The sequence below is a fragment of the Anser brachyrhynchus genome (assembly GCF_964034855.1).
Source record: "Anser brachyrhynchus genome assembly, chromosome: 2".
Classification (NCBI taxonomy): domain Eukaryota; kingdom Metazoa; phylum Chordata; class Aves; order Anseriformes; family Anatidae; genus Anser; species Anser brachyrhynchus.
The window spans coordinates 112,381,863-112,394,726 of NC_137695.1; the positions used below are offsets into that span (position 1 = coordinate 112,381,863).

Consider the following 12,864-nt stretch of genomic DNA (forward strand, 5'->3'; position numbering starts at 1 on the left):
CTTCCGTTCCCTCATATAGTGGACTAATGAAAACAGTTCTGTCATCACACTACTGCTTTTTCGATAATGGTGTAGTCATATCTCATATATCTGCATGTTTTTCTCCCCCATTCTACCTTCAATAATGTTTTTTTTTTCGTTACAGTTAAAAAATTGACAAACCAGCTTCCAGATCTGTTCAGCAAGATTGAGAGCATCAACCAACAGCTAATGCCAATAAGCAACATCTCTGAGAACGTCAACCGCATAAGAGAACTGATTCAGCAGGCAAGAGACGCTGCAAATAAGGTCTGTCCTGAACAATCATACTTGACTGTAGTGATTTGGACACACAGCAGTGTTTCTGTTCCTCTCTCTTTATAAATAATCGTGTTAAAATATGAAAGACCAGATATAAATGTAATTCAAAAGCACCACCCAGCACTTAAAGTAACTGTGATTATGGGAAGCATAATTCATACGTAAGAACGGGTGGATACAGTAGCATCCAGCTCCATCCTTCTCCTGTAGTGCTTTTTTTCCAGGTCACCTTTCAAATCTTATTTGTTCAACAGCCTTTACACTTCCAAGTAACATTGTGGTGACTTTGGCGGCGGCGGCAGAGGCAGAGTCAGTTCTGCAGCTTAGAGGCAGGGATCTCCACTCAGTGGAACACTGGCACTTCCAAAAAAAAGAAGTTGTGCAGCCCCGGGCTTTTGTGTCTCCATCAGCTGCTAACATCTTATTAGAATGCTCTTTCTCCATTTAAGCAACTGCTGTAGTTGTACTAGTAGTATCAAGGGGATAATATGGTCTCAGTTGGCAGTAGATGCATCCCTGAGGTGATCCCAACTAGCATACAGTCCTTACAATGAATAAGAAGAATTTGTGACCATGGTGTAAAAAGCAGGAATAAGATATGCCTTTATTATTAGTAGAGGTGCATTATAATTTCCAACAGTCAAGTCCAGCTAACTGAAGCATCAAGATATATATGTAGACATCTGAATAATTCATAAGCCTGCTCTTTACAGCTGCAGAGCACATCCTTCCTATTACATGTAGTGAAGGTAACAATTACTTGAAGGAGGCAAAGTAAAGTTTGATTAATTAATGTCTGGAATAAAAAAGTGCTGTGTTAAGTCATAAGCGTTGACAATACAGAATACAGTATCATGCATTCTGTTTCCTGGTTATATTGTTTGGTAGTATCAGAGTCCACATCTGTAGTAACTGATGGCTGCAGCATGACCAGGTTGTGTGTTTAATTTCTGAGAAATCTACTACACAATGAAACAAGTAGTAGCAACAGACACTTTTTAAGTGGTGAATTTTGTTTTTCTTAATAGGTTGCTATTCCTATGAGGTTCAATGGCAGCTCCGGTGTAGAGGTTCGACCTCCAAGCAACCTTGAAGATTTGAAAGCCTATACTTCACTTTCTTTCTTCCTCCAAAGACCTCAGAAAAGATCAGACGCCCCTCAGAGGGCATCAAATAAGTTTGTCCTGTACCTGGGTAATAAAGATGTAGGTATATTTTGAGATTTAATCTGATTTTTAGAACTGGTGACATGCTTTGAGAAACAGATGGGAGAGGATTTATTTTTACTGAAGTTTATAGCTACTGATAGCCCCCTTCTTTTTTTTTTTTTTTTAATTCCCATTATGTGATGGAATAAGTGTTTTGTGAAGTATAGACTGACTGCTTTGCCCTTTGATATTTTGCTGGTTTGCTCCTTTAGAATTTTTCTGAGTCATGGATATCATCATACAGTCCTGTGAGAACTGTCAGTTTCTGCAGCAGTCAGCACAAACTTGGCCATACTCCTGCTTCAGATCTTTGACTCTTATCATAATATTAGTAACTGTGAGTTTCTCTGTTAGTTTAAAAAGTGATTGATTCAGCCATTAATTTCTTTCTTTTCTGAATATGCAGAGTAATACAGAGCTGCTTCTGCGTTCATGCTTGCTCAAGCACCATCATTTAAAAATTTTCCTGCATGAGATTCCTAACTACATATTTTTGAGTCTTGTTATCTGACAGCAGCTGTATCTGTAGTGGGTCCCATGCGTACATAGAAAGCTGTTTTAAAGTAGTTATGCTAAACTGGCTTTCACCTTTTTATCCCCTGAATGCCTGGCCAGGATACCTGTTGACAGCTTCCAGTCACCTCGGTACGAACTGAGTATTGACTGAGTGTTGTTCCTAGCATCTTTTCTACTTCACAAATGTTTAAATTTTAGTAAATGCATCATGTTTTCATGGCTCTAGCTGGAAGATGTTACAACACTGGAAAGTATTTTAACTATTAATGTTATAAAAAGTCATGCGTGACTCTTCAGTTAACTTATAACTATACTTACTGAATCAGTGCAACATATTCAATTAGAATAGAATAGAAGGGACCTACAGAGGTCACCAAGTCTACCTGCCTGACTGCTTGAGGGCTAAACAAAAGGTAAAACGTATTATTAAGGGCATTATCCAAATGCCTCTTGAACACTGACAGGCACAGAGCATCAATCACCTTTCTAGGAAGCCTGTTCCAGTGTTTGAGCATCCTCACAGTAAAGAATTTTTTCCTGAAGTCTGGTGTGAACCTTCTGTAGCACAGCTTTGTGGACTCCCACATGTCCTATCATGGGTTACCAGTGAGAAGAGATCAGCACGTCTTTGTCCATTTCCCCTCCTTGGGAAGTTGTAGAGGGTGATGAGGTCTAGCCTCTTTTTCTCCAAACTATTTATTATTCCCAGAAACAGAACTGATAAACTTAATAACAATTCTCATCACTAGGTAGGTGAATGGCTTGTGACTCATTCACGGTATGATGATGTCCCTGAGGAAGTGCGGCTGTATTGTACCTTCATTAACATTAATCGTTTATTTATGCTTTGCTGTTCTTAGGATTCCAAGGATTATATTGGTATGGCTGTAAAAAATGGTCACCTTACTTGTGTCTATAACCTGGGAGACTATGAAGCAGAAATAGCTGTGCAGCCACTGGTGATTGAAAGCAACACTGAGGAAGCCATCATGGATCAAGTTAAGCTTGAAAGGTATAAGACCCACAGCACACAACAATCTTTTCCCAGATCTGCAAAGATTATCTTTTATTAGTTTGATATGATATTTTGTCTGTCTGTTATGGTTTCAGGATCTACCAGTACGTAAAGCTGAATTACATCAAAGCAGCAACATCAACTTCTCCAGAGTTTGAAAGTCCTTTGACTATGAGCAGTGAAGGCATAGACACTCTCCTAGATCTTGATCCCAGCAGTGTTGTCTTTTATGTTGGAGGATACCCACCAGATTTTAGGGTACAAAGAGTCACTCATCCTTTTAAAAAGATTTCTATATTAATCATTCTGTTGTCCTTACAAATACAAGTTGGAAATAGTAGTCTTTCAAAGGCTGTATAAAAGTTTATCCATGCCAGCAGGAATAAACTGAACGCAAGGAAATGCTTCTTCCTACAGAAGCTGCCTGGCTTGTAGTATGCTAGAACTCAAAGCAGAGAATATGATGGTTTTTTTCATCTGCTAAGGATGCCATGAAATCTTTCTAACCCTGCTAAGTGCTATTCCCAATCCACCTCTATGATTCTGCTTTAAATTGTGCTGCATTACTCCTGGGTTGTTATTAGGTGGCTTAGATACTATATCCAAAGATGTAATAATTCTTTGATATTAGAATATCACATTCTGTGTTTTACTGATATTTGGAATAGATCCTAGCCGTTACATGTCAATGTAAAATTTTGTCAGCTGGTGTTGACAGGATGTTTTTTAATGACACTATTTTGCAGCCTCCACGTAGTCTGGACTATCCTCATTATGAAGGCTGCATTGAATTAGACAACCTAAATGAAAATATTATCAGCCTTTACAACTTTAAGAGGACATTTAGTCTCAATACCACTGAAGTGCAACCCTGCAGAAGGTATGATATAGACTCAGAGTGATTCATGGTTCTGTGATTTTATCATTACATTTTTTTAGCCTCTTCGCAACAAGAAGAATAAGCACTGTAGCTAAACCAGTGATTTTTTTTTTTTTCTTCTAAATCTTGGTCACTAATACACATTCTAGAGAAAATTGTCAGTGTTGGTGTAATTGACATCTGTAGCAATCTCAGTCCACTGGCCAAAAATTTAAATGTTACAAGGTCTTACAGGGTCCTGCACCTGGGTTGGGGCAATTCCAAGCACAAATACAGGCGGGGTGGAGAATGGATTGACAGCAGCTCTAGGGAGAAGGACTTGGGGGTATTGGTTGACAAGAAGCTCACCATGAGCCAGCAATGTGTGCTTGCAGCCCAGGAAGCCAACCGTATCCTGGGCTGCATCAAAACAAACATTGCCAGCAGGCTGAGGAAGGCGATTCTCCTCCTCTGCTCTGCTCTTCTGAGACCCTACCTGGAGCACTGCATTCAGCTCTGGGGCCCCCAGTTCAAGAAAGACATAAACCTATTAGAACAAGTCCAGAGAAGGGCCACAAGGATGATCAAAGGGCTGGAGCACCTCTCCTATGAAGACAGGCTGAGGGAGTTGGGGTGGTTCTGTCTGGAGAAGAGAGAGCTCCAGGGACACATGACAGTGGTCTTCCAGTACTCAAAGAGGGCCTACAGGAAAGCTGGGGAGGGACTCTTTGTCAGGGAGTGTAATGATAGACAAGGAGGAATGGCTTTAAATTAAAGGAGGGTAGATTTAGATTAGACATTAGGAAGTACCTTTACTCTGAGGGTCGTGAGGCACTGGAACAGGTTGCCCAGAGAAGCTGTGGATGCCCCTGGAGGTGCTCAAGGCCAGGCTGGATGGGGCTTTGGGCCACCTGGTCTGGTGGTAGGTGTCCCTGCCCATGGCAGGGGGGTTGGAATTAGATGAGCTTTAAGGTCCTTTCCTACCCAAATCATTCAATGTTTAATACCCAGACACAATCATTGGGCTAACGAATACATCTCCTCTATAGGAGAAATATTAAATTAAGTGCAGAAAATCAACCACTAATTATTTAAAATCAGTCTTTTCCTCTATGGAGACCATATACAAAACCAATAGAAGCCAGTGAAAGGTTTGTTTTTCACTTGGGTTAGATCAGAATTTGACACTGTCAGTGGCCCTGTACTAAACACCTTAACTTAAGCTTTCTTAAAATGTGAATGATAGTAAGTCCATATGGTAGTAGTTTTTATTCTCATATATTCATACCTGTGACATTGAATTATTACAGATACAAAGAAGAGTCTGACCAAAACTACTTTGAAGGCACTGGTTATGCCAGTGTCACATATAAAGAAACAAATGCAAATGTGCCAATACGTTATGAGCAGACGATTCAGACTACTTCAGATGAAGGCATAATATTTTTTGCAGCAAATGAGGTAATTCTTGGAATGCTTCTGCCTGTTTAAGGGTCCCAGAAATTTTTTAAGAACTTCAGTCACTCGGAAACATGTTAGATTTAGTAATAACTGCAGTGAAATTTCTTAAAACTGTTGTTTTTGTCCATATAGCAGATGAGTAGGTTCATCTGTGTGTTTAATGGCTGCTGAATACTCACTCTGACTGAAAATCATTAAGCAGTTCCTCCGTTAGTCAATGCAAAGGATTTGGGGTTGCGGGGTGCAGGGAGAGTATAATTTGAATCAAACCAGTTTTGAAGTACTGAAATCCTCCAAAAGTGGAAGTGCATTTTTCTCAAATCTAGAGTAAGGCAGAATTTAGAAAGTGACGTAGGACTTACACCATGGTGACTTAAACCTGTAAAAGCTGCTCAGAACAGCAGTGATACTGCTTATCTATTAATATTATAAGAATCTTTGAGATCACTGTGACATTGTCTTGTAATTTCTCAGTGCTGTAAAGAGTCAGTAAACATCTTGAAATAAGAATAAGTCCTTCAGAGATTTGAGGAATAAATCTTGAGCTGATACTAGGTCTGTTTATAAGAGCTTTTAATTACAGTTATTCTTATAAGTTTTAGTCTGCTTTGTTTTATCTTTTTCCTTGGCATAATACTGGAACAACTAGATAGGTTCATTAAAATAATTCACGTGACGCTGAAATATATATGAAATGTTGGTCAATTTGTGTGTTTTTATTCTTACCACAGGATCAGTTCATCAGTGTGCTCATTAAAGATGGCCATCCAGTTTTTAGATACAAAATCGGCTCTGAGCCTCCAAAACAAATAGAACGCGATGCAACTTTAAACGATGGAACATATAAACAAGTAAGTAATTTCAAACAATTAAGTGATCATTATTTGTAGAAATACACATTAGCTGAAACTAAACGTCCTGCTAGCTTCTAACTAAACATCTACTTAGCAGTCATCCAGATGTCATTAAAACCTTTGATTTTGATTCATTATCCCTTTTCCCCCTCCCTGCATTTCCATTTAAATAGTGTAGGTAGCAGTGACTGCTGGAAGAAGTCCTTATGCTGTATTGGGTCAAGTCACCTCCAGTCAGCTGACTGACCTAGTCTTTGTAGGAGGCAGCAGCTCCTGAATCTTCAACTGCAAATAGAAGGCAATGTTTGAATGTTAGGTGAAGTGTATTTCTAGGACAATTTTCCTAAGAAAAATAAAACCTCACCTTGTATTTGAATAGAAAAGCATTTTCCTTAGGCATTGGCTTTGGTTAAGTGCCTAAATTTTTAAAGTACCTTTGAACTACTGCTGTTGCTATGAATTTAAAGCACTAGTACACAGAAGGAGGAAAAACAATTCTGTGTCCTGCTCTCTCAGTGTAATTTGCTAAATCTTGCTCTGAGTGTAATGTGCTTAATAATTTTTGTTTCTGTTAAGCAAAGTAATTCTCACTATTCACATATTTCAGATTAGCATGTTGCTTGCCCGAAGCAAGAATATTGTTTACGTCAGCTATGATATTACAGCCAACATAAAAGTCTTCAGTTTCACTAAGTACTATCTAGGCGGAATTCCATCTTCTCTGCGGAAACAGTGAGTAGCTATAAAAAGACTAATATAATGGGCTTTGTATGGTAACTCCATCTAAATTCTTTCCTTAGGCAGTTCCTTTCACACTCTGTATTGTGTATCTTACACAATATGCAAAGAGACAGTGTATAACATATGATTGTAATCTGTGATTTTTGGCTAATGGTGGGTTCTTCATTTGAGCGTGCCCTTAAGAACAGGTTTGATCAGCATGAAGTATGTTTGTGCAATAAAGGTTGCTTTTGTTTGTGTTTTTTTTTCTATTTATTATATTGTCAACATTTACTGGCTATTATACTGGTGTGTGCTTTGAAATATCAGACTACCAAACTCTTTTTCCTCCCATTCCCTGAAACCAGATTTAATATAACCACACCTCCATTCCGGGGCTGCATGAAGAATGTGAAAAACCCTAAGACTGCATCTGTTGTTTTTGATGAGACTGTTGGTGTCAGCAAGAAATGTTCAGATGACTGGAAGGTAACTAAGAGTGCTATTTTAAAACGTTTGCTAGAATTCATAGATTCTGTTTTGTCTGTAAAACCTGGATGTTACATTTTTCTTAGGTCAAAAATTAGGTTTGGTTACATGTGATGATAATGAAAGAAGCTGAGTTTAGTATGAAGATGAAAGAAAGGAGACTCCATCCCTACTGCGATAATTTGCTCCAGCACATAGTCCACCCTCTTAATTAACACAGGGTACAATTAAGAATTCATATTTACCATGTAGATTTGTTGACTTCCAGTTGCTGTTGTTAATTAGGCCAGAATATTTAATACTACTCAGGATCTTTCTTCTTGTCAAGGTGCTTAAGCTTCATGATTAAATCACCTCTCAACTGTTTCTTAAAGTGAAAACTTTCAAAACCATCCTGCAAAGAGTAGAGACGAACAATGCGTTATGCTCAGCAGGCCTCATCTCCCTGTAGAGCTTCTCACATCAGAGTTAGTTAATGCTAATGAAACCAATTCAGTCAGTCTGTTCTGTACTGAAATTTTGTACGTGCAGTTTTCCCTATATTTGGTTTGGACTGGAGTTGGTCGCAACTACGTTGAGTAGGGCAGTTATTGGTCCATAGTGTCATTTCTTCAAATTAGAAGGAAAATCACTGAAAGTATTATTATCTCTTTCAGCTCATCAGATCTGCATCTTTCTCCAAGAAGGGCACGCTGAGCCTGAGCGCGGAGGGTTTCCCATTTCCCCAAGATTTCCAAGTTGGCTTTGGCTTTCGCACAATGGCATCGAGTGGAACACTCTTAAATTACAATCTAAGGGTATGAAACATGTTCAACTTACAATATGTAATTGTTTTTATTTCTTGATTAGAATGTTTGTCTGTGACTTTGTCAGTTTGGCATCACAAACAAGTCTCACATAGATGCCTGTATTTTAAGGCAAGAAACAGCTACTATAATCATCTTTAGAGCATGCCATCTTGCATGTCATAGGCCAGAGAAACTCATCCTGGCATTTCTTCAATCAACTAACAATTAGTTTCATGAGAAACTGATCTTTAACCTTGAGCATTCTGCAGAGTAGCTTATGCACCACACCACCACCATCCCCGTAAGATAACTGTTGCCTAATATAGTTGTCTGGGGAAAATTTCTGAGGAAAAACAGGCCCTCTAGATGACAGATAAATGCATTTTTAGTCTCAGAAAATTTCCACAAGAGACCACAGGGAACTGTATTAATGGCAATAACACAGGGAGAACTAAAGGCACCTGCATTAAGGCTCATATTGTGCAATTCTTTTTTAGCCTGATATTCTTACCATCTTTCTGAGTCCTGGCTTTGTATCTGCAAAGATGGGAGAGAAGGAGCTCTCTCTAAACAAGACATATGAAGATGGGTTAATGCATTATGTGACAGTAATAAGAAGAGCCAACAGGTGAGTTCAGTCTTTAATCTGATTCTTTTATGTTCTGCCTGGCAAAAGCTTAAAAATTTGTGTAACTTGTTCTTTGGGTACACAGATATCCTCTGTGCTAGCAGAGGATACTGAAATAATAAAGTAAAAGGAGATTTTTGGTCTATGGGAAATGTATGTCAGTACCTGTGATGTTTCAGCTGTACATCACTATGCGTATCTCACACACTGTGTGAGTTTTGTCTATTTGTCAAGCTGTAGGTATGGAGTTCTTCCCCTTCCCATGGCCTTTACGTATGCCACTGTAAGTTATAAATCTGTCTAAGATAAGTGGTTAAGGATTCAGAGAAGAAGCTAATATCGTGTCTGTTTTTTTCAATAGTGATCTGTTATGTAGATATCAGAAAGAATAGTTTACCAGAAAACTCCTAAATCCTATTGATTTCTGGGCAACACATAAAATGAAATAAATGCTAATTAAAGAGGAAAGTTTTGAATGATTGTCTATAACTTTGGGTAATTATAACTTTTAATCTTACCTGTACTAACTGTTGCTAATGTGTTAAGTGCACTATTTTGACACAACAGATGCAATCCTGTCCCATAGCTGTCAATAACATATTTTTCATGAATTTCAATTGGATCGGGATTTCACTGTAGAAATGAACAGCTAGAGGCAACACTTACTCAATAACTACCACTGAAAAACAGAGTTAATTTCACGGAAGTGGAATTCAGTATAAGCACATACCTAAAAATGCTAAGAGTAAGCTAACGAAGCTGTAGTGTAATTACAAGCTAATGAAAAAACACAGCTGTCAAATGTTTCTTTTTTTAATAATATATTTCATTCAAATTCATAAATGTATTTCTTTAGATTTCATGCTCATTTTTCTTCACCTTGTTTCAGAGTAAGTCTACTGGTTGATGATAAGCCTGCATCAATATTAGTTGACTCTTCAAGATCACAGATATCAATGCAGCCTATAATATTTGGTGGAGGAGATTTTGAAGGCTGCATCTCAAACATCTTTATAGAAAGGTATTTGGCCTAGAAGGATTTTAGTTTCATACATTTTAGCCTGTTATCCTTCTTTAATCACATTAAAATTGATTTTTCCTGAATTGCTTTTTTTTTCTACGTGTAAAACCTTCATGAATGCATAACTTTCCTGCTCCAAAATATTCTTTTATCCAGACGGATTACATATGGTATCAAGTTGCAATTAAATCTGTTGTTCAGATGTAATGGAATTTTAGTCTGAATCATACCCATTTAGTAGTCTTTTAATCAAAGAATAAACTCAACATAGTGAATTGGAAGTGTCCCAACAAGGCATCCAAAAAAATCTGCTAGATTGTATCATTATAGCTTAAACAGGGTGCCTGGTAGTGAAGTGAGCAAAGCTTGCTGACAGAACCAAACCAGTTACACAAACAAATGAGAGTATGTGTATAAAAATCAGATGCCTGATTTATGTTTCTCTTTTTCACTTGTGTTTTTCAGTATTAGAGATACCTTACATGCAAAATTTAGGAGAGAAATGTGATGTAAAAATGTTCTTTAAGAAAAGCATTCCTTCAGTCACAAGTGATCTACCACTGTGGCTTTGTTTTAGCTAAGTTTTGATTAATATTTATACAAGTATAGAGTTTACAGAAAAAAAAGGCATATTTTGATTATATATTCTTTTAAAATAGTGTAAGACAACGAAGTAACCTGCATATTAACCTCCCCATCAGAAGCCAAATCTGGAGAATTGCTTTTAATACAACATAGATGGAGAGTAGATATTGTAGCTAGTTAAGTGAATGGAGAACTAGACTAAAACTGAAGTTCAATTTCTGCTTCCAACCCTACCACTCTTCTCATGGAAAACCATAGGCAAGGAGCTCCATTGCTTTTTCTCAGTTGTAAAGCGTTTTGTAATTTACTCATTAAAGGTGCTCTGTAGGACCTACAGATTGATAGTATTACTTAATACTATTCTTTATACACAAAGGAAATCGGTGTTGACAGTCTTTCTGATAATTTGACTATAATCCCAGAACTGCATATTAAGTTGTGGTGAGGTTTACTGCTTGACAGATCTGATTAGAATGCCTTACTTACAGGGGAGGTGAATGATTGAGCTACCAGGACCTGATGTTTCCATTTTTTCTTGATCTGCCACTGGCTATGCATACATTAACCAGAAAAGTTTTGTAGCCTGATCCAGAAATTTTATTCAATCAAGGCTGCTGCTGCTTTTCCCCCTTTTTTCAATGGTATATTTTTTAAAGTAGAGCACAAAAGACTTTGTTTAGAAGAGATGAGAATAAAACATCAGTTTTTTGTGGTTTGTGGGTTTGTTGTTGTTGTTTTTTGTTTTGTTTTGTTTTTTTCCAAAGCTAAAAGGAAAAGGCCAGAATCAGAACAAATGTGAATTTGCAGTGTTGAATGTAATACATTTTCCATCAAAAACTGAAAATTGGTACTTTAACATCAGGTCACTCGGAAATCCATTTTGTACAGAACAGTTTTACAGTGCGTTGTTGATTGTGCTAGAGAAAAGGCATGCTGTGTCACAGCACTTACTGTTTTCTTCACTCTAGGACAGATCAGCTCCCCGAGGTTCAAAATCTCATTCGTCATACTGAAAAGAGTGGTGTATCCCTTGGAGCTTGCCACCAACATGAGAACCTTGAACCAATGCTGCTGAAAGAATTCAAAAATCCACTCAGGTTTAAGATGCTCAAGGTATGCCTATTTTTACTGTCATCTTCACTCCATATTGATGCATATTTGACTGCATGGCCATGGTTTATAGAACGAGGTGTAACTGTTTTACTGTCATCTCACACCTGAAGCATGTTCTTTCTGTGTTGAAGTTCCATGCTAAGTGCACACCTGCTCCAGAATGACAACAACTTCTGTCATTTAGAGAAGGGTGTTGACTGCCTCAGGTGGGAATTTTTAAACATGTAGATTGAATTATTCTTTTACCTTCTGTAAAAGTTTCAATTCTATCTTACAGAATGAAAAATACGTTGATCATTTGACAGATTATAACATGCAGCATGACCAGCAAAACCACACTTTATCAACTTGGTTAAATGCCAACAATGAAGCCTATCTCCTTGGAAACACCCCCAACAGTTTTATATCCTACACGTTTTCTCCACCTTTGCCCACAGACAGGTAATACAAATGTAATCCTAATACTCGAATCTTCAAAGCTGATTGAATCTGTGGGTGCTAAAAGCTAGGATTTTTTTTCCTGCTTATGCTTTTGGATACAACAGAAGAATGGTTCTAAAGGTTCAGGAATTTTTTTCACTTTGTTAATATCTTCCCAAACTGCGTAGATTGACAGATGTGGTAGACAGCTACAGAGTATATTGACGACAACTGCTAAGCCTGAATATGTAAACCTTCATTCATGTTCAGAAATGCAGAAAATGCAGAACACTGGGGTTCCACCCAAACCCTATTCTGCATTTCACGAATTTGAGTTTCACTGCCATTTTTCTGGAGAACAGAAAGAATACAACATCTAACAAAAGAGACCTATGCATGAATATGCTTACTTTCCCCTACAGGTTACATTTTTCCGTAGATATACGGACTCGATCATCAAGAGGATTAATAATTTTCATGGAGGAAACGTCTGAGAATTCTTATATCTCTCTCCACATTTCAAAAGGACATTTTGTCTTTACACTTAGTTCTGGAGGAAAACGATTCAAAATCAAAACCAGTACTAAATACAATGATGGGCAATGGCACACTGTAAGTATTATGGCACAGGAACCATGGTGAAACCACGGCAAGCATTCAGCACGCACGGCCTATTGAAATTTTAAGTTATTAGGCAGAGACAGGGAAGGAAAAAAATGAAATTGTTCCTTTTGGCCATCTGAAGTTAATTCATATGCTTGAAAGCTCATGTGGTTGACAGGTGTCTGTTATGAGAGAGCTTACAGAGACCGATAGTCCCAGCACGTTATTTTCAGTTTAAATATTTCAACAACACGGTGCTTAAGTTAAAGAAAAAAATACCACTA

The 12,864-nt window shown here is 37.8% G+C and overlaps 1 protein-coding gene across 3 annotated transcripts in view; it reads left to right on the top strand.

Annotated features, from left to right (window-relative positions):
* The window catches only part of LAMA3 (laminin subunit alpha 3), a 114,870-nt gene that overhangs the window by 97,195 nt on the left and 4,811 nt on the right, over positions 1-12,864 (top strand). For all 3 annotated transcript variants that reach the window (XM_080581584.1, XM_080581586.1, XM_080581585.1), the window contains exons 57-71: positions 146-288; positions 1,329-1,505; positions 2,885-3,036; positions 3,135-3,297; positions 3,786-3,919; positions 5,209-5,359; positions 6,091-6,210; positions 6,821-6,945; positions 7,302-7,422; positions 8,079-8,219; positions 8,708-8,838; positions 9,728-9,859; positions 11,413-11,557; positions 11,835-11,998; positions 12,400-12,589. In XM_080581584.1, coding sequence (XP_080437710.1) covers positions 146-288; positions 1,329-1,505; positions 2,885-3,036; positions 3,135-3,297; positions 3,786-3,919; positions 5,209-5,359; positions 6,091-6,210; positions 6,821-6,945; positions 7,302-7,422; positions 8,079-8,219; positions 8,708-8,838; positions 9,728-9,859; positions 11,413-11,557; positions 11,835-11,998; positions 12,400-12,589 — 2,189 coding nt within the window. The remainder of the gene's footprint in view (positions 1-145; positions 289-1,328; positions 1,506-2,884; positions 3,037-3,134; positions 3,298-3,785; positions 3,920-5,208; positions 5,360-6,090; positions 6,211-6,820; positions 6,946-7,301; positions 7,423-8,078; positions 8,220-8,707; positions 8,839-9,727; positions 9,860-11,412; positions 11,558-11,834; positions 11,999-12,399; positions 12,590-12,864) is intronic.